The sequence below is a fragment of the Pristis pectinata genome, chromosome 1 (genome assembly GCF_009764475.1).
Source record: "Pristis pectinata isolate sPriPec2 chromosome 1, sPriPec2.1.pri, whole genome shotgun sequence".
Lineage (NCBI taxonomy): Eukaryota > Metazoa > Chordata > Chondrichthyes > Rhinopristiformes > Pristidae > Pristis > Pristis pectinata.
Genome location: NC_067405.1, coordinates 66,695,146 through 66,716,938, shown reverse-complemented (window position 1 = coordinate 66,716,938; position 21,793 = coordinate 66,695,146). Strand labels below are relative to the sequence as shown.

General features: G+C 38.0%; 1 protein-coding gene across 9 annotated transcripts in view; it reads right to left on the bottom strand.

Annotated features, from left to right (window-relative positions):
- hdac4 (histone deacetylase 4) overlaps positions 1-21,793 on the bottom strand; it is a 317,998-nt gene that overhangs the window by 105,859 nt on the left and 190,346 nt on the right. For all 9 annotated transcript variants that reach the window (XM_052044275.1, XM_052044186.1, XM_052044757.1 and 6 more), the window contains one exon: positions 14,775-14,896. In XM_052044275.1, coding sequence (XP_051900235.1) covers positions 14,775-14,896 — 122 coding nt within the window. The remainder of the gene's footprint in view (positions 1-14,774; positions 14,897-21,793) is intronic.

Sequence of the window (21,793 nt, the reverse complement as noted above, 5' to 3'; positions counted from 1 at the left end):
CTTTGTGACTACTATAAAGCTATTGTTAAGTCTTTTCTCTGTACATAATTTTGATGCATCAATATCAACTATTTAGTTAATATTGATAAACAAAACAGTAAAAAAGCAAATTTTCTACAGTCTGCTGCTTCCGAGCTCTTTATAATCACAGGTCCAGATGTGATTTGTAAAATTTATAAAGGTATTTTCACTATATAATTGTTTTAAAAAAGTAACCTATTCGTCCATAGTTCCAAATTTGTAGGACAGGTCAAGATTCTCAATTAATTATTGCTACTTCAGTAAGGCACCAAAGGGCACCTGGTACCCTCAGAACTGCATGTAACAAAAAGGTAATGCCTTTGAAAGAGAGGATTGGGTGGAGGAAAATGTGGTGAGAAAATAAACAGGATATACAGTAAATATTCTGTAATGCTACAGAATATCAGAGGACAAAAGGGAAGATCAATCACTGAAAAAAATTAGGCAAAATAATGGGGCTGAAGGCTAAATAGTTCACTGGGCCTGATGCTCTGCTTTTAGGATTTTAAAGGAGGTTGCAGAGATAGTGGATGTATCAGTAGTTCTCTTTCAAAGTTCCCAAAATTCTGGAAAGCTCCAAGCAGATTAGAAAACCACAAATTTAACTCTACTAATCAAGCCACAAGAGAGGCAGAAAGCAGGGAATTAGAAGCCAGACTATTACTAAGGAAGAGGTAATAGGACGTTTAGAAAATCTGAGGCACAGCCAACATAGTTTTATGAAAGGAAAATCATATTTGATGAATTTCATAGTTTTATTGAGGATTTAATTCACAAGGTAAATAATGGCAAACCAATGGATATACAGTATTTGTATTTCTAACAGCTACTGGAAAAAAGCACCTCACAGAAGGTTAGTTCAGAAGGTAAGGACTCATAATATAGGGTAATAATGGGGTCATTTTCAGTTGGCAAATTGTAACTAGTGGGATGCCAAAAGGATGGGTGTTAGAGCTTTTGCTGGTTACAATCAATATTAATGATTTAACTGAAGGGGCTAGCCTATATAAAAAATAAGTGGATGTGGAATGTGTGAGAAAGATACAAAGAGACTGCATAAAGAATACACAGTAAAACTCTGATAATCCACCATCTGATCACTCGGAAATCCTGGCTGTTCACCATCTGACAAACCAGGTATACTTGCAATGCTGCATTCCAACTCACAGGGGCCCCCATTTCCTGCACTGCCCTTATACTTACTGGGTTTACTGGAAAATTTATAATATTACTGTGTAACATCTGAAGAAAGTGAATGAAAAATGTGTTGGGGCATTAGTAGGAATAACATCCAATAGTTAGGAAAATCTGTCAACCTGCTGGATTATCAGAGTTTTACCGTAAACAGTTTAAAGGAGTGGACAAACTACGGCAGGTAGATTATGAAGGAATGCGAGGTTATCCACTTTGGAAGAACAGAAAAGATGCTAGACTCTTGTTATCACAGAAGAAACACCAAGTTAGCTTGCATGTGTATAAAGTAATTAAAAGGTGAATAGGATGGAGTACAAAAACAGGGAGGTCAAATCAGGACTGTACAGGAACTTGGTGAGACCCCAACACGTGTACTACATGCAGTTTTGGTCCGTTTACTGGAGTCAGTGCAGGGAAGGATATTTAAATCAATTCTCGGTAAGAAAGGTTACCTTGCGAGGAAAGAGCGGGCAGATTGAGTTTAAACTCACTGGAGTTTAGAAGAATTAGAGGTGGTTTGGTGTGGAAGTGGGTTAGAATCAGGTCTCATTGTTATATATAGCAAAATGTTACTAAGAATACCGTGCAAGATGCAATAATCACTTGAGTCACACAAATTACATCTGAGACTTGGTTAAATCAGCTGTCCAAGACCAATAGCACAAAATGTTATAAATTAATTTTTCAGTCATGTCATGTCAACTACAGATCTGTGTATGTAATTTGGTTACATTAAGTAAATTTTCTTTAGTCACATATTAGAATAGAAAAGTTAAGTTAGTCCATCTGCAATTGTAGACAGCTTACTCCAAACAGAAAAGAACCCACACTTCCCAGTAAGGCAAGTAAATTTAATTTACATGCAAGATGATCAGTAATTGCATAACATATCACAACAGCTTAAGTTAGTTTGACGCAACTCAGCTAACTGACATAATCTAGAACAGTTTTTAAAATCTACTCATCTATCTCTAGAATCCAAACGTTAACAATTTTAAATGGACCACTTTTAAGTGGCTTTTAACTTCTTTCAAAAAATTGCTCAGCAAAGAAATTATGAAAATGACCATCCTTCTCTTTCTAAATTTAAGTCAGAATCTATTTGCGTTGTCATCATGGTTCATTAGGTACGACAAAAGCAAATCACTGAAATGTTTTACTTAAAACTATAATGTTTTTCTTCTCCACTATTTGACAGAGATGATTAAAGGAATATGGAGCTGTGCTAGATGTGACACCTGAACTGTAAACCATTCCATGTAGGGCCACAAAGAATATCAACATTCTGTGTTCAAATGGTGAAGGATCCTGCAACACCCTCATCAGAAAAGGGAGAGGGTTCATTTCTGGAGAAATACTAACATCACTCAAAAATGTAACTTACAAAAGGAATATCTAAGTTTGCTGTGTTCCATTTCAATGCTCTAACCGTATTCGTTTATATCCAATACCTTTGTAAGTATTACATTCATGTACCCATGTGATATTCTGTGTTAAGTACAGAATGGAATGAAATTCATTTATACAAAGAAAGCTGCAGGAAACAGCCTTGGCAAAATGAGCAGACTGTCAATGAATGGTTCCATTTAAATGGCATTCCTCTGATAACAGAATATCGACTTGCATTCAAATGGTAATATTAAATTCATTACCAAACTACAAACTCAAATTGAAATCTAATCATAAAAACAAATGAATTTTGCAACTTTAAGAAACCTGTAACTTCTTCACATTTTGACAATAGTCAAAAACTTATACTTCAAATTAAACAGCACTATTTTGAGTTTTAACACAAATGTACTGGAAATGAATGGAAACCTACAATTTGTGCATAAGCAATTAAATTTATAGATTATTAAATTCTGTATAAGACCTGTTGTTAGCAAAAAAAACCTTAGAAGTCAGGGATGACCAACCACCTTATTTTAAAATCAACACAAGTGAAATATCCAATGACTCCAGTTCTAAACAAATCACTTCTATAAAAGTGAGCATGATTAAAAATGTTTTTGTATAATTATCACCCCTTTACATCATTATCTGAACAACAAAACGAAAACAGTTGTATTCTGGGCCTTAAGAAGATATTGTGTGCACTTTCTCTCAAGTGCTTGCTCAGGAAACCTCTCGTTTCCCATAGTGAATTACTAGTCAATTACATGGCCCTTTGGTTCAGTATGCATTCAGGTTTTAATGGCAAGTTGTAAGAATATTCCATTTGATTGTGCGTGGGTGCTAGACAATGAATGTGCAGTCAGAGCGGGAGTGATTGGTCTGCTGTTCAACAGGAAGCGTGTGTGGGCAGATGACAAAGATCACCTCTTCATCTCAAGAATCAGAACATTTAATGCTAAGCTCAACAAAGCAGCTACACAAATTACAGGCTTCTTAGTGCCAGCCCACTCAAGCAGTTTCAGCTTCCTTTGAATTTCAGTTACTTTCAATGGCAGAAGCTTTGTTGTTCTTAAACAGTGGTGACCTATACAAAAAGCCTCTAATTTTTCTGCTTACAACTAGGGTGCTTTCATTCATTTTTGTTGATACATCTAATCGGTATTACCTAATTGAAATACTGTACCACTAAAATCTGCACTAAACACAATTTGAACAGCTATCATGTAATTTAAATCATAAAATCTACATATTAAGAAAAATCCTTAAGAGTAACATTAACAAAATACTATTCTGATTTTATACATAGCAATGCCAGTCCCCAACTGTCCATTCTTTCATGCTTCCCAAAATAGCCATGAGAACACGATAAAAAAGGTTCAGACTGGAGGGGTATATAAAAGCTAACAATTCAAGATCAATATGTGTAGCACCATTAATGTCAAATTATTTTAAGCTCTCACAAAATTTCACTATCCCAGTCTATTTTCATTTCCTGATTCATTAATACCTAGAGTAGACTACATCTAACATATTAAGTACTCGAAATATCAAGTATCATGAAACCCAGAAACAGTATTACCCTCTTAATCAATGGTAACATCAACCAAGATCTCCACTGCCACTGGACCAATGTAACTTCTTTTCTCTAGGTTGGATCCAGCAAATGAAAGTGATGAGTGATGGGTTGCAAATTCCCACTGCAGAATGACTAGAGGAAATTAACATGCAATGCCAGCTCGAACGTTGCATGTTGCAGAAACTGCCTCCCTATTTACATTGCTACAATACCATTCAAAAAACTCACATTGGGGTCCCCTATGAAGGCATGTGAGTATGGAGGGGGAAGGGGAAAAACAGGGGATTTGCATATAGGCTGTTTCACCAAACAGCATACAGTAAATACAAGTGCTCAAATTTTAGCCAAGTATGGCTTTCCTAACTCTTCTGGTGGAACAATGCACCACCAAAAAAATTAACATCAGTTAGTTCACTTCAAAGCAATGGTACAGCTGCCAGCAGTTCCAAAATTGCAAGTGGGGGTGGGAGGTGGAAGGAGGGAATAGAACTTTGTCTACAATATAATTCTTGGTAAACCTGAACACCTAAATATAATTTCAACAGGATTTAATATTGAGGTTGCTTCTTCACTGACTGTGAACTGGAGAAGTGGGCAGTGTTATTTTCTATAAAAGTCAGTATGACAGAGGTAAACTTATTAAAAATAATGCACATTTTCTAATTTCATATTTCTGAAGATTACGTTAGTCTGGTAGAAATACTAAAAGTCCCTTGAAATACAAATGTAACAGGTACTGTTCTATTTTTACTACAATATGCTAATTGCTTAGAATATTGTTTTCCTCAACAAAAATGCAAACAAAGAAATAGATGTTCCGGGGCTGGGTAGGTTTTAGTCCTTCTGTAAATGGATTTCATGAGCCCAAAACACATGTAAAGTACTCACCATGGAATAAGAAAGTTTCTATTGATGCAGACAAATAAACTGCAAAGATAACTTAAAGGGCTAAATTATCTGGCAGTTTCAACTTTTCTTAAACAAATACCATGCTGAACAGTATCTAACCTTAACTTTTGCTTCTCCATTTCTTCCTGCAAATAAACTGAGGAGGCTATTGAGTAAATAGGGTGCACAGACTCTTCACTTTTTGAAATGATGAGAGTAAAAATAGGCATATACTTTCTCAGTTACTTAAATAATTTACTACAATGGAATTGAATTATAGAGCAAGTTATATTAACACAATAAGATAATGAGCAAAAGAGAATGACTTCAGTTCAGTTACTTATGGAAATGGTATGCAAGTTAAGAAAAATAAAATGGCTTTGCAAACTATTAAGTACTTTTGAAACATAGTCACCATTGTAATGTAAGAAACATTTACATCCACCTGTAAGGAGACAAAGCCCTAATTTGGCATCTCATCTGAAAGACATAACCTCCAACAACAAAGCATTCCTTGAATTCTTCAATTCTGCCCTGAAGCCTTATATAAAATTTTGTGTTTCAATTCCTGGAGTGGGACTTGAACCAACAACTTTCTGGCACACAAGTGTGAGTTCTATCAACTGAGTATGAAGCCCAGACTGAAAGAAAACTTGCTGGAAAAAAGGTGCCATTTTTGGTTTGGGAGGTTGTGAGTAGGAGAGTGCCAGAGGGATTGGTGTTGGGGCCACAGCTGTTCACAATCTATGTCAATGAGTTGGATGAGGGGATCGACTGTAAAATATCAATGTTTGTTGATTTTACTAAACTGGGTGCCATTGCTGGCTGCAAGGAGGATGGAGAGGTGCTTTGGGGGCAAGTGAATGAGGAAGAATATGGTAGACAGCATGTAATATGGGAAAGCACAAGTTCATTCACTTTGGTAGAAAAAAAATAGAAATGCAAAGTATTTTTTAAATGGTGAGACTGAAAAGTGCTGGTGTTCTGAGGGACCCAAATGTCCAAGTACACAAATTACTGAACATTAACAATGCAGGTACAGCAAGCAATTGAAAAGGCAGCTAGTACCTTGGTTTTTTTATTGCAAGAGGATCTGGAGTACTATAGCAGAGACATCTTGTTCCAATCATACAAGACCCATGTGAGATCACATCTGGAATACTGTGCATAGGTCTGATGGTCTGATCTTCTTAACTGAGGAAGGATATACTCACAACAGAGGGAATGATATGAACAAAATATACAACTCCATCTTGAATCTACCAGTAATACCATTCACACCCACCCCCCTCCACCCCCCAAATGCAAGGGATGTTTGTCTGCAAGTTTAAGCAGACATATTCTGCAGGAGAGAAAGAAGCGAGGTAATGCTGGATACATCTTAGAAAGCTTCACTAAGCTTTATATTCCTTTTAGTTGAATATGTGCTACTGGAGAAGGGAGCTTTAAAATGCTGTTTTTGTTAATTCTTTACTAATTCACCAGATTGATTCCTGGGATGGCATGTTTGCTGTCAGAGAGAAACAGATGGGGCCTGTAGTCTCAAGTACAGAGGGCAGAAGGTGACCTCATTGAAACATACAAGAACCTTTTTGGGTTTGACAAGGTAGATGTAGGGATAATGTTTCCACTGGATGAGGATTCTCTTGTCTGTGCTGTCTATGGTGAGATCTCTCACTCCACTTCAAATGCACTTCTCTCTTCAAAATACGATTACCATTATTTTTAAAAAGATGCTAGCACATGTCCCCTGCAAGATGGAGCATAACATTTCTAAATTTCATAGATCCAAAAACTGGAAAGAAATTGGTATGTAACAATAAACTGATAACAGCATCAATGATGAAATGCTGCAGATACCTTTGAGTTGAAGCTGCATGTAGCAAAACCAGAATAGGTGCCAATAAAGTTTTTTGATTATGCTTGTAATCTGGCAGAACAGCCAATACAAAGTCTTATATAATAAATAAAAGTACTTAAAAATATTTTGATTTTTTAGCTAGTAGATTTCCAAGTACATTTATTACTTATACAACAAGACTTTGCGTTGGCTGTTCTGCCAGATTACAGGCATGGTCAAACAACTTTATTGGCACCCATTCTGGTTTGGCTATATGCAACTTCAACTCAAAGGAGTTAAAATAACTGGAATCTGCAGCATTTGATCAATGATGCTGCTATCAGTTTAATAGTATAGTGCATATTTCAGTGTAGCCACATTAACTTAGGCAGGCAATTGAAATACTACAGATATTATTTTTCCACTTAACATTCCCTTGCTTTATTGTATTCAATTCACTCATATGTACATACTACTGCCAGCTGTATTTGAAGAAAGGACACCATTAGAAATTTCATCTGGTCTTCTAATTCCAACTTCAAAACCGATCAACTAATCAAAAGCATTAATTCTGTGTGTTCTGGATTCTGGCATGCCAACCCTTTTACAAAACGTAGACCAAATTGGTTCAGTACCAGGATTAAGGGTTCACTTCACCAATGAATGTCATTTTGGGATTGTGAGCTGTACAAGATAGAAGCTTTACAAATTGGGATTATGTTACCATCTAATCATAACAGCCGAGCATACAAAGGAAAAAAAACTATTTTTAAATTACATTCATGCAATGCAGTGAATTACTGCTATTTATGCTTTGTTTTTTCATCATTTCAAGACTTAAAAACACAACTTAAAAAGCAAGGGAAAAGATAAAATAACGTGAGTTAATCAACTTTGTTTTACACTTTTCCCAATCAAGCTTAAACAGAATGGTATGCACTTATTTAATAAAGTGAAAATATAACAAATTTTCCTCAGCATGATTCAATAGATTGAGCTCCAAGATCACTAGTCCTGCATCCCACCCACATGAAGCCTTTCTCATGTGTTGCTATTTTGCAATTTGCTCCAAAGATGCATTTCATTCTTTGTGTGTTATTGGCATAAATTTGCAGATATTTTCAGTGAAAGGAAACTTCCACTTAGCACCATATTGGTTTCTTTGACTAAATGGAGGCGTGTTTTGAAAATTCAACTTCAGTGCACTTAAAACAAATCCAGAGCCTCCATTTTAAGAAAGCCTGAATTGTAGCCAAACTAGTGATGAATGAAAATAGCAAAAGCTACTAATGCCATAAAACATCCATAATTAGACTATTTTCTGCCATTTACAAAATGATTCCACTGCCAGACACACCTTCCCCTCCCCCTTCAGCAGTACAAAGGGACCATTCCTTTTGTAATTCCCTCGCCCTATCTCCACCTTCTCCATCTCCACCATTTCCATGCAATCATAGGAAATGCAACATCAGGTCTTTTATCTCATCTCCTTACACCTTCCAGATACCCAAATAGTTCTTCCAGGTGAAGAAGCACTTCTTCCAATCTAGTGTATTACATTCAGTGCTCACAATGTGGTCTCCATTACACTGGAGAAAGCAAATGCCTTGAAGAGCACCCGAATTCAATCGGCAGTGGTGACCCCAAGCTTCCTTCTTGACTGTCTCTTTAATTCTCCACTCCATTTTGATCTGTCTGCTATTGTCTTCTGCACTGTTATAACAAGCCCTAGCATAAGCACCTCATCTTCTGTCTGGCCACATTGCAGCTTTCCAGATTCCATATTGAATTGAACAACTTTAAGTAACTCACTTTCTCTAACTGTATCAGAACTGGCGAGCTCTGGTGTAGGTCATCCATCTGTGACATTGGTTCAGCTTTTCTCTCTCCAGTAACGTGGCCTGACCTGTTTGAAATTCCCTATTGCTCTGTATTTCTCATTTTTGTATTTTCTCGTCTCAATTTTTTTTTGAGTTTCTTGATTTGTGTTACTTTGCTCCAACTGCCCTCATTAATTTATCAACCAGGTTACATCAACAACATGCCCACGGCAATTCTAACCTTGCTCTACGAGAGATATTCCCTTTGTTCTGTCCAACTCTCTCCCACCTTTACTGCAACTTAAAGTTAATTTGTTTTTTTTCTCTTTCCTAGTTCTTACAAAGGGCCTTTGGCATTAAATATTAACTCTTGTTTCTCTTTCCACAGATCCTTCTTGACCTGTTGAGTGTTTCCAGCCTATCCTGTTTTTATTTCGGCATCTGCAGATTTTTTGATTTTCATAATTATGCTTTGCTCTTCACTGATGATATTCTGAAATACAAGCCAAATGTGCAAAGTAATCAAATGATAAGGGATATAACCAAAAGACAGAACTACATTCAGGTAGCATGTATGTAGTACTTCAGGATGTCCCATAGCATTTTTACAAAGAATGAAATAATGAAGCAGTGATTGTTGCAATGTTGGAAACTAGGCATCAAATTTGCACACAGAAACGTCTCATCAACTGCAATGTAATGACAAGTCAATGTATTTCGGTTATGTTGATTGAGCTACAAGTATTAACCAGAGATAACTTCAAAATATTGCCATGGGATCTTTTATGTCCAACTGAAGAAGCAAAAGGGCATGCAGTTTAATGTCTCAAACTGCACTGTCAACAGCACAGCACTTCCTTGTTAATGCACTGGTATGTTAGAAGATTTTTTGTGCTGGCATATCTAGAGTAGACTTGAACAGAAATAGACCCCAATGTGGACTAAAACAGGTCCAGTTTGTGATGTGCATAATTTTCTGCTATCAACTCAACAGTCATAAGTGTTAGAGGGAAAGATGAATTATAATTAAAACACATCTGCCTACATTTAATTTTCAATGTTTGCAACACAATGATGCTTTCAATACATTACAAAACACATATTGTTTTTAAACCCAATAAGGTGGCCCATCTTGTGCAGTGAATGAGAGCAATGTTCTTGTTCGTCTGAGATCTGGCAACCAAATTCAGACCTGACCTATGGGACAAGTGGCTTCCTTTTTATTGGCTTAAGTGAATATTCTTCATCTAAATCCACAGCATAATATTAGCCCAAATAAGGACACTTGGAGTTGAACACACTGGAAATCAAGAATGTCGATAAAGTCTAAAATTGCCATAAACTAATAAACAGTGAAGGAACTAATAATGAGTGTAAAAGTGGAGGATAGCACAGATAAATGCATAGCTTTAGAGATGATGCAAGAGGAATTGGTGTACATTCTTGATGCTTTGGGACACATTCTGGGGTAATTGGGATCTGTCCAGGCTGAAACCTCCGAGATCAATACACTCACAAGAAGATCGGGTGGTGCTGTGGAATGAAATTTAAACTAATTTGGCAAGGGGGAGGGGACAGGAAGACAGCACTACTGAGGCAAAAAGCAATGAAGAACTGGAAGAGATAAATAATACTGAAAAAATATTGTTTTTAGAACAAGACAGAGAGAGTACAAGATCCGAGATAGGTTAACAATGCATCTGTGCAAATGTAGGAAGAGTATTAAACAAGGCTGGTGAGCTGCAGGTGCAATTAACCATGAGGAATTTTAATGTAGCAATATCGGAAACTTGGATTAAATAAAAAGGCAGGCATGATTTTGAAATATTCCTGGATACAAGTTGTATAGAAATGACAGGGAAGGAAGGAAAGGAGGGAGTGGGGGTAGGTGGCAGTATTGACGAAGGAGAATACTGCAGTACCTTGAGAGATGTCCAAGAACAATCGAGGGCAGCATTTATCTGTTTAGAATTGTCCTGAAATATGTTCAGGAAAACTTTCCTGATTAAGATATTTCTAGCCCAGCAAGGAAGCTGGCATTGCAGGACTTGGTTTCAGGAAATTAGCAGGTCCAATGGAATAAGTATCATTGAGAGGATGTAGGTAACAATGATCATAATATTATGTTTAATATAGTTATGGAAAAAATAAAACAAGGTAAAAACAGTCAACTGGGGAAACTGCAATGGTACAAGAACAGATCTGGCCTGGATAGAGTCAATACACGACAAGCAAAACTGTAAGGGAATGATGGAAGGCCTATAAGTGGAGATGTTTTAACTACAGTGTAGGTGCATTCCCATAGAGAGAAAGGAAAATTACAGCCGGAGCTCTATAAATGGCCAGAGAGAAAAATAGTGCATTAAAAAAGAGCAGTGATGCCAAGATGTAATGCATGTGAGATTAGGCACAATCACAGAAAGTTGAGGGAAAAAGGATGTGAAAGCAAAGAGACAAAAGATAATAAAAGAAAACAAACATAAAAGGAAACCAAAAATATTCTATAGGCTGGTGAATAAGAAGAGTTGTAAGGGGAGAGATGGGTCTAATTAGAGACCAAAAATGGAAGTCTACTCATACAGGCAAAGATAATAAATGAGTACTTTCAGTCTTCATCAGGAAGATACCCCTGTAATCTCAGCAAAGGAAAATATTACTGAGATCCTAGATAGACATAGATATATAGTCTGTCCATGTCTATGTCTATCTATATATATATAAAAATTATTTTTTTCCAAAAGAGGTAATACAAAGGCCAGCTGTACTTGGTGGATAAATCACCTGGTGAAGATTGAATGCATCCTCGGATGTGGAGGGTAGAAAGGAGGGAAATTGTAAAGAGAGGAAATTGCAAATGCTTTGGTCATAATCTCTCAAAACATTTAAGGATTGACCGGAAGCACCTGAGGACTAGAACACTCATTGCCAATAAGGATTTAGGGATAAGCTACTAATTATAGGCAAGAACTCAAAACTGAAAATGCAGGAAATATTCAGCACGTCAGCTGGCACGTTCACATTTCCAGTATCTGCAGTTTTTTTTTTGGTTTTCAAAAACTGCAGACCAATCAGTTCAAGAAGCATTAATCGGGGACAGAGTTAGCAGAATTAGCAGTTGGATAAATGTGACTAGTTATAGTAACTTGATAATTTTTTGATGAAGAAACAGAGAGGGTTGATGGGGGGGAAATGCAGGTGGTGTGGTATATATGGACTTAGAAAAGGAGTTTGAAAAGATGACACACAAGAGGATAGCCAATGGAAGAAAAAGTACTATAACAGCACCAATAAAAAATAGTCCAAATAACAAGAACCAGAGTACAAAAGTGAAAGGTTATTTTTCCATACTGGAAGGGAACATTCAATGGAGCTTGCCTCTGTTGGTACTAGGACCACAGCTTCCCTTGATATGTTATTTACTTGGCTGTATAAATAGGCATTATTGTGAAATCTGAAAATGAGAGAAAACAGAGGGACATTGAACATCTCTGGTATAGACTTTAACAAGATATAGTCAGACTGATAGGATGAGAGCTTAGGTGGCAGATGAAACCTAGTGCTGAGGATGTTATCTCTAGACTGAAAGGATGAGAAGATGCAATAGATACCAGAGGGCACAATCCTAAAGGGAAACAAGGACAGAAAGATCTGTGGGTATATGTGCATAGCTTGTTGAAATTGACAAAGTAGTTAAAGTATAATCAGGATCCTGGGAATTATAAATAGAGGTCAATAAGCAAAAACTCCAGATGTTGGAACCTGAAAAGACAGAGAGAGAGACAGACAGAGAGAGAGACAAAACAAAATTAGTGTTTCAGGCCAGAATATACAAAACAAGGGGAAAAAAAAGAGGGGAGTTGTAAACACTGAATGCAGTTCACTAGATTGGAAGAAAGAAGTGAATCTCTGCCTTACTTGGAAAGACTATTTGGGACCTTGGGTGATGGGAAGGGAAGAGATGAAAGGTTGGATATTGCAAAGGAAAGTGCCACACAATGGATAATAGTAAGCTTGGACAGAAGAGTAGATGACGCTGAAAAGAGAGGGGTGGAATCTCAGTGGAGCTGGCAGAAATTGTGAAGGATGATCTTTTGATTGCAGAGGCTGGTGAGGTGGAAGGTGAGAACCAGAGGAGAAGGGGTAGAGCAGAGGAGAAGGGGTAGAGCAGAGGTGCAAGGAATAAATGCTGTTTTTGGCTGCCATTCCTTTTTTCTTTCCTTTGTATGTTCTAGCCAGACTATACAATATTACCTAGACTTCAATGTATTCGCATTTTCCCCCCAATCACAGAAATTCCCTTTGTTCCACCCATGGCCCTCCCCCTCAACTTCTGTTACCTAGACTAGTTTGTTTTCACTCTTACTCAATTCTGATTGTCTTCAACCCAAAACATTAACTGCCTCTTTTCCTACAGATGCTGCCTGACCTGCTGAATTTTTCCAGCCTTTTCAGTTTTTATATCATGCTTTGTGCTACTTATAAATCCAGTCAATGGAGGACTTTCTCCTCAACTTCCCTGACTTCAGTTTTACTAGATTTCCTGGTGTAACACTGTCAAAGGCCTCATTGATTTCAAGCATACTTAGAATCATCTCACTCCTGGAATTCAGTTTTCCCTCCCATATTTATAGTGAGTCTGAAGAGAGGAGTGGAAGTAAGGGGTGCAGATGGAAGCCAAATTGAACACTGATGAGCAGATGAGTAAGTGCTGATTGTTACCAGCATTGACATCACTTTGCTAATGATCAATCGCAGGCTAATGAAGTAGGATTGAGCAGATTGGATTTGTCCTTTTGTGGGCCAGATGTTTTATACTACAGTTCAGAGCAAGGATAATCTGTTCATGCTTCAAGTCTGAATAGTATTAATAAATCATCTTCCTTTCAAAGTTTTCACCAAGAGATAGAAGACCTGTGCTATTCTGCCATCTAGTTACAGTCAAACAAAAGGTCAAAATGCAGAAATAGGACAAAATCAATGCTATTTTTAACATCTTGCAGTGCATATTGCAAAGAGCTAACTAGAAGAATGGCCCACTTTAACTGGTAACTGTACTCAAGTTGTGATGGGAAATGGCATAATACTTTCAAAAGATTTGTAAAATTCATTTTCAATAGTTGCTTTGCAATTCTTTATTGCAAAGCAGCTATTGCCCAGTTGCTCTGAGAAATTGGTAATATAACAAAGCGGTTTGTTGGCTGCTGTGGGACAAGAGTGGTAGGAACCTTCTATTGAAGCTTATTAGTAAATCAGTGAAGTTGGATTTTTATGAAAGAGAAAAATAACTCATGATGCCATCTTTTCTCTTGACTTTTAAAAATAAAATGATTCAAATTCTTGAAACATCTTATTGGATTTGAATTCCCATTTTCTGTATGATTAATCCAGGCTTCCATATTACTAGTCTAGTCTTAGAATCCATATACTACAGGAAGGCACTTTTACATATTATAAACATATCTTACTGTAAATTAAGTAAGGAGGAACAAAGGAATATACCACATTCCTTGGCATAAACATTTAAAGCCTCAACCAATGAGTCAAGATCATTTGAAGTAAACAGTTGGCAAGGTGGCTAATTTTATGAAGGAGACCAGCTTTTGCTAAGAATTATTATTCCAATAAAATCAAGGCCAGTAATTAAATAGTAGATGCAAATGCAACTCGCTGCAATCAAGAGGTGCCCTCTTTAAGTCAAGACTGTATAGGTCAACCACATGAGCAATAAAGCACTTGAAGGACAAAATTGAGTAACGATGGCTAATGCAACCCCAGTTTAACATTTTATCCAAAAGGTGAAAACTCTGATAAGTCAGTTCTCTCTGCACTTTACTGAAGCGACAGTGTTTGTGCTTATGCTTGTACTTCTAGTCAGTTACTGCTGAACCTCCTGTCTCTAGCTAAACCAGAGCATTCCAACAAAAAGAAAATAGGAAAATACCCCTGATACAGGAAGAAAGCTTTGCTTCCAAAAATAAAACATGATACACAAGTAAACTTGACTTGCTTTATAAAATTTTGCACTTCAATGCAACATTACCTGTTTTTCTGAGTGGGAAGTCATCTTTTGGATCATACATCCCTAGGACTGTTTGATTGTATGAGGCAGACATGCTGCTTTGAGGTGGAGAACTCTGGTCTAAGGAACCATGTTGGGTTTTTCTGCAATGAAAATAAACCATGGGAGAGAATTAGATTAAAATTCATGTAAAATGAGGTAGAGCAGCTGGTTGAATTACATGTGAATCTAGATTAATGGACAAAATACCACCTGGCATGTCAATTAAAAGTTATTGTAACCATCAAACATGCCAGAGCAGACGTAATTTATTTTGAAACTTCACAAAAATTGCAACTTTACACAAATGTAACAAATATTGGACAAGTCACAGACACATAGCAGCTTTACAATTGAGCACCAGAGCAGATGGCTCACCATTTAATTCCCAAGGATTGCTATGTTAATTGATTTTAAGTGATCATTCTAATAGAATACTTCAATGTCCATATCAATATCAAAGAGCTGTGCAGCCTAATGCAGGCCATTCAGCCTATCAAACCTATCCCACCTCCCCTCACCCTGCTCTTTTCTCATAGCTCTGTGTTTCCTCTTAAGTTATCCAATTCCCTTCGAAAATTTCAAGTAAATTTATTACCACCTCTCTTTTAGGAAGTGAAGTCCAGGACAACGTTTCATCCTCTGATTGCTAACCCATCCACAATAAGGAAAGAATAAACACAGAACATAGGAAACAGAAGAGGTGCAGGCCATTTGGCCTCTTGTGCCTGCTCTGCCATTCATTAAGATCAAGGCTGATCTGTTACCTAAGCACCACCTGCCCTGCACTAATCCCTTAATATTTAAAAATCTAACAATCAAAAGAAAGATCATGTAGTTTCTGCTCCCGAGTTCTTTCCAGAAACTGCCATTAGAATGGCATATCTACAATATTGACTGGGGACAGGCTCAGCAGTTATGCTCCACTGAATTGCTTGCGGATATTTACATTCTAGAGGTTTACATATGAATTATGACCTTTTTCAATGAGGTAGACTGGAGTGTAATTATACCTTAGCTGAGAAAGTCAGGCAAAAGAAAATGGGGAAAAAAAGTCACTTTGTTCTAGCTTTGGTACTACTTGCCATATTTACTCAAGTTTGGATGATTGTTACTTGCTAAAATATCTAGTACATCAATACTTTAAAATTGTGTTCTGTACTCTTGGATTAAAGTAGTGATAATAAATGCAAACAAATTCTTCAGAGATGGATAACTAAATTTAAAAGCAGCACCTTAAATTTCCCAAGTCATTGCTCAAGACTCCCTATATGCAAGGCAAATGCATCAGTGGTTGAGTGATCACTGCAGGGCATTTAAGCAACTGCTTGACTGTCCTTTGAAATGACCCAGCAAGGCAATTGCTTCAAGGGCTAATTAGCAATGGGTAGTAAATGCTGAACTAGCCGTAAATGCCCACAGTTATTAAAACTTTATCATTTAAAATTATTGCTTTTCCTTCAACAGCCTCAGGACATCCCAGATTGCTTTGTATCCAACAAAGGATTTTATAATTATAAAAGGAACAGGAAAGCTATTCCTTGTGATACCTTGTTCCTTTCAAAAGAGCTTCCACTGGACTCAAGATACATGAAACCAGCATTGCAATCACTCAAAGGACTGCAAATAATATATGCAGCTGTATACTCATTGTACAGTCAAGGTCAAACATTTTCTTTTGACATTTACTGAGGCTGAAAACTCAAACTATTCATGGATAAGCAATTTCATTCTTTATCCACACGTAAACTGTAATACTCAGTTCAGTAGTGTTTCAAATCTCATTCAACTTGTCCTGATGAAGACAATCATATTCTATTTTCTTTTTCCTCATTCCCCTTTCCACTCCCATTCTGATGTGTTTGTGGCCCCCTGAAGCTTATCACAAGGTTGAGGAACAAGACTTCATCTTCCATTAGGGCACCTAGTGGCTTTCCGGACTAGATATTGAATTCTCCAACTCAAGGTAACTCACCTGTCTTTGTTAGTATTTGAACTGGCCATTTCTACCTGTCATCATTTTGTCTCAGTTTTTCTTTTTCCCACTAGTATAGATCGCCTTCCTAGTAATGTCCCATAGTCTTGCTGTTAACATGCTGCACACTCAAAAGAAACATAAATCTGCTTCTAACTGCTACATTAACTCATTTGGTCTCATTCCATCAGAGATATTCCCTTTGTTGTTGTACCCAATCTTCCCAATAAATGAACTTTTTTTCTCTCTTTCTCTGTTCTGATGAAGGGTCCCAGACATGAAATGTGAACTTTTTTTCCAGATGCTGCCTGACCTGCTGAGTGTTCCCAGCATTTTCTGTTTTACTCCTGGTGTACCAGAGCTTCTCCAATTCTGAATTCTTCCTTTTCCTAAAGTTAATCACTCCATTTGTGGTAGCGGTCTCTTCAGATGTCAAGACTCACAAGCTCAGAAATTTCACCTCAAAACCTCATTCCTCCTTTAAAACTCTAAAATGCAGCATTTTGACCAAACCTTTGGTCATGTCTCCTTAAGTGGCTCGGAATCGTATTTGCTCAATAATGACTCGCAAAAGACCTTGTTTTGTTAAAGGAGTTACATCAATGTGGTTAGAAGCAGTTAATGTTTCAACTTAATGACCTGTCATCAGAACTGTCTTTTTTGCCAATGACAGCAAAGCCAACTCTAATTCTCCTACCACCCATCTACACTAGGTATAATTGATGTGGCCAATTAACCAGCAGTGGGAGGAAGCTGGAGCACCTAGGGGAAAATCATGCAGTCACAGGGAGAACATGCAAACTCCACACAGACAGCCTGGAGGTCAGGAACAAAGACAGGCCACCAGAACAGTGAAGCAGCAGTGCTACCGCAGTGACACTGTGTAACCATTAATAAGATATCTACTATCTTGGAAGCTCTTTGCCTTTAATCAAAAACATGAGTGAGTCACTTCTCTGAAGAAGGAGCAGCTTTCCCCTTTTATTTCATTGAGAATTTTTCAAGAGAAGAAAGACTGCATTGAAAACATTTTCCCAAGAATAAAATTCATTTTTAAAAAAGCGAATAACCATGACATATTGAAAAGTAATGAATTGGTGTAATTCAGTAATGAAGTCATTTTCACAAACTAAATTTTTTCAAGGCTCCTTACACAATAAGTAAAATAAGCCACACGTGCTTGACTCAGGAGGTATTCAGCAATGTCTATTTCAATCAATTTATTCACCAGTGGTTAATGCATTTCAGAGAAAGGTATTAATCGTAGCATATCCATGTTTGAGCTGAAGAATCATTTAATAGATTTTTTAAAAATCATATTTATGAAACATTTTGTACTATAGCCCTTTTTTTAAGAAAGTAGACCAGTAATTAGATTCTCAATTATGCACATTTCACAATCTATTCTCTGTATGTAAGCATTACTAATAATCTAACTACTATTTTATTTATACAAAATGTAGTTGTTTACCGGTACTTTCAATTTTCACAGTCAACATACAGTAGAAATTTGCAGGCAAGAGATTAATAGCATTCCAGTCATTCTGAGGGGACTAATATTGATTAAGGGACAGAAAGTCAACAATAAGCAGAATAACTATCATTAAGGGATAAAAATTTTCTATTACTGATAGTTTCCAGTTTTAAAGGAAACTGGGGAAAAACATGTCCTACCTTTCAAAAGCCTCACAGTTTAAGAAACATTACTTTGTATTGGATAATTGCTTACATTGCTATTCAAGAAAGGTGAAAGGGAAACCAGTAAACTGCAAAACAGTTGGCTTAACATCTGTTGGCCCTAGATTGCTCAAGTCTATAATCAAGGCTAAAAATCTTGATAATTTTCAGTTGATCAGATAGAACTAACATGTCTGACAAACAAGATTTTTTTAAAATCAGTACACCAAGGTAATGTCTTTATATGCCCTTTATATGGACTTGCTGAAGCATTTGATAACCTCTCATAAGGAAGTGTTAGTGAAAATTGAAATTCATGGAACAAAACCCAATTTATCCGCCTGGATAGGAAACCAGCTGAGTGGCAGGAAACAAATGGAGGGAAGTGGGTAGGCGCTCAAGTTAGCAGGATGTGACTAGTTCTGTTCCATAAGGATCTGTGAGGGTTTGCATCCATTCACCATATTTATAAGTTAGTAAGATCATGGGATGTGAAGTCTCATAACTAAACACAAAGGTGGGTGGCAATCTAAGCAGTGTAAATGGAAGCATTAAATTACAAAATATTAATATAGGAAGTGAAGGGGCTAAACTGTGCAAATGGTTTACAATTTATGCAAACGCAAAGTCATTCACTTTGGACTTAAAAAGGATAAAACAGAGTACTTGCTAAATGGCGAAGGGAAACTGTGTTCTAATGACCTTTGTATTTTGTTGGTGAGTCATAAGCTGGCTTTTACTTCTAGAGGACCAGAGGACAACAGTTTGAGCTGGGGGAGGGGGAGTTGTGGTTGTGGACAGAATGGTGGTATGGGTGGGCAACTTACTCTGCAGCAATAAACAGCCCTGGAATTACTTGGAATATTGTGCACGCTTCTGGGTGCTATACCTTCCAAAGGGTATAATGGCCTTGGAGGGAGAGTGTCCAGAATGATATCCATCTCAAAGGTTTAAACTGCAAAACAGGATTGCATTCCCTGGAGTTTGGAAGACAAATTTGACTGGTTTTCAAGATATTAAGGGGAACTAGGATGAAAAACACCATGATGCTGGAGGAACTCAGCAGGCCAGGCAGCATCGTGAAGAAAAGCAGGCGGTAAATGTTTCAGGTCAGGACTCTTCTTCAGGACTGAAGATAGGAAAAGGGGAAGCCCAATATATAGAAGGGAACAGCAGAGCAGTAATAGGTGGACAAAAGAGTGAAGGTGGGGTGGGCACAAGGTGATGACAGGTAGATGCAGGTAAGAGATAATGATAGGCAGATCTGGGGGAGGAGGGGAGAGCAGATCACTGGGGGATGGGTCAAAGGTAAGGAGAGAAAGGAAAAAGGGGGGGTAGAAAAAAAGATAGGGTAGGAAAAAAAGAGAGAAAGGCTAGGAAAGGGAAGAAGAGAAGCAGCATGGTGGGGGTGAGGAGGGGGGTGCGGGGGACTGTGGGGAAGGGGGGGGGGGAGATGAGGATTCTGACCCAAAATGCTGACCGCCTGCTTTTCTCCACAGATGCTGCCTGGCCTGCTGAGTTCCTCCAGCATCATAGTGGTTTCATCCTGATTCCAGCATCTGCAGTCCTTTGTTTTTCTATTTAGGGGAACTGATAGGGTAAGATGGCAAGAAACTATTTCTGTAAAATATTAGGCATAGCCTATAAAATAAAACCAAACCTTTCAAAACTGAAGTTAGGAAATAGTTCTACATGAACTTTGTCACTTTTCATTTGGGGATAGTCAATTTCATTTATCTTCTTAGTCAGTGCCTTGGTATTGAGGATGACATGCTTCTACTTCACATCTTCAGCTACTGAGGTGACTGATGAGGCCAGTGTGGAACGCACAGACAGGTGCCGCTTGGCTTTGTGAACAGATGGGTAGTTTACAATGGGCTTCCGTGTCCACCTGACACATAGACTCAAGGTCCTCAGTGCCATCCTGAATGCTCCTTCTGCACTTTGAGAAATCGGGTTCCCTGGAGTTAGTGGGGATGTTGTACTTTTTCCGAGGAGGTTTTAAGAATATCCTTTAAACATTTCCTCCATCCACCTGTTAATCTCTTTCCCTACCACAGCGCAGAATAAAGTTTTCACTTTGACAGCCTGGTAATCAGGCATGTAAGCATGTCCTGTCCAATGGGTTGTAATTAAGGCCTCATTGTGGGGAAGTTGGCCTGGAGGGAACACTGACTTTAGTTCTTTTATCCTGCCACTGGATTCGGAGGATTCTGTGGAGAACATTGGTAGTATCTCTCCAGTTCTTCCAGATGTCTGCCAGGAACACTACTGCTCAAGCAAGGAGGAGAGGGATCACTACTGCTCAAGTTTTGTGCAAAGACCCTTTTCCTCAAATGGCCAAAGGCTATGCTGGCTCTTAGAAGGTAATGGCCAATGTCTGCTTTTGCTAATAGGTGGCTCCCAGGATATGGGAAGTCATTCACATTTTCCAGAGTCTTGTTGGGGACTCTCATTGTCAGGGAGTGGTGTTGTACAGTGGGGGCAGGTTAGTAAAGGACCTTTGTTCTGTGGATGTTGAGTGTAATGCCTACCATTTCATGTCCTACAGTGAATGAGTCAGTAACTTGGAAAACAGCCTCTGAACATGTGCAAGCATCATCTGGCCACTGAACTTGACTGAGGCAGGCTGGTTCTGGAATGGAGGTTGTATGGTTTCTCATGGTCCTGTCAATTATTTCCACTGCAACATGCAATCTTGTGTCAAGAGAGATTGAAGAAGTTGTTGAGCTAATCAGAAGAGGAATGAGCCATCAAGAATAAGCTAGCAATCTTAGCACCTTCCTCTGTGGGATTAGTGAACACCTCATGATCCTTTGGCTCACTCTAACATGGAATCAACGCACTATGGTCATCAACACACATGTCCCGACCCTGGAAGCTACAGATGAAGCTGAGGAAGACTTATTCTCCAGCCAAATGGAGACAAACTGATCAACATCAAAGCCAGTGTGAGAAAAGACACAACCCTCTGGTAAAGTCTGAGTGGCAAGGAGAGAGAGTAGGGAAGGCCAACTGCAATGGGGCCGACTTCTTGATAAAATGCTTGGAGCAGGGTCTTGTCTAAGGAAGACAAAACTTCCTCAGACAAGACTCTTGTCTTCTCAGGGTCTTGTCACTAGCCTAAGGAAATCTGCACCACATACACTCTGACAGGTATTGATGGCTGTCGGACTGACCACCATCTAATCTGCTCTCTTATCTCCAGCAACCTGCCCCCAGAACAACAGTGATAATAGAAACATTGTTGCAAGAAAATCAATGCCAGACTCTCAATAAATCCATCTTATGGTAAGAGTAATATACTGTACAAGTTCCAGAAACAGCCATGGCCAGAAAAGAAAAAGTA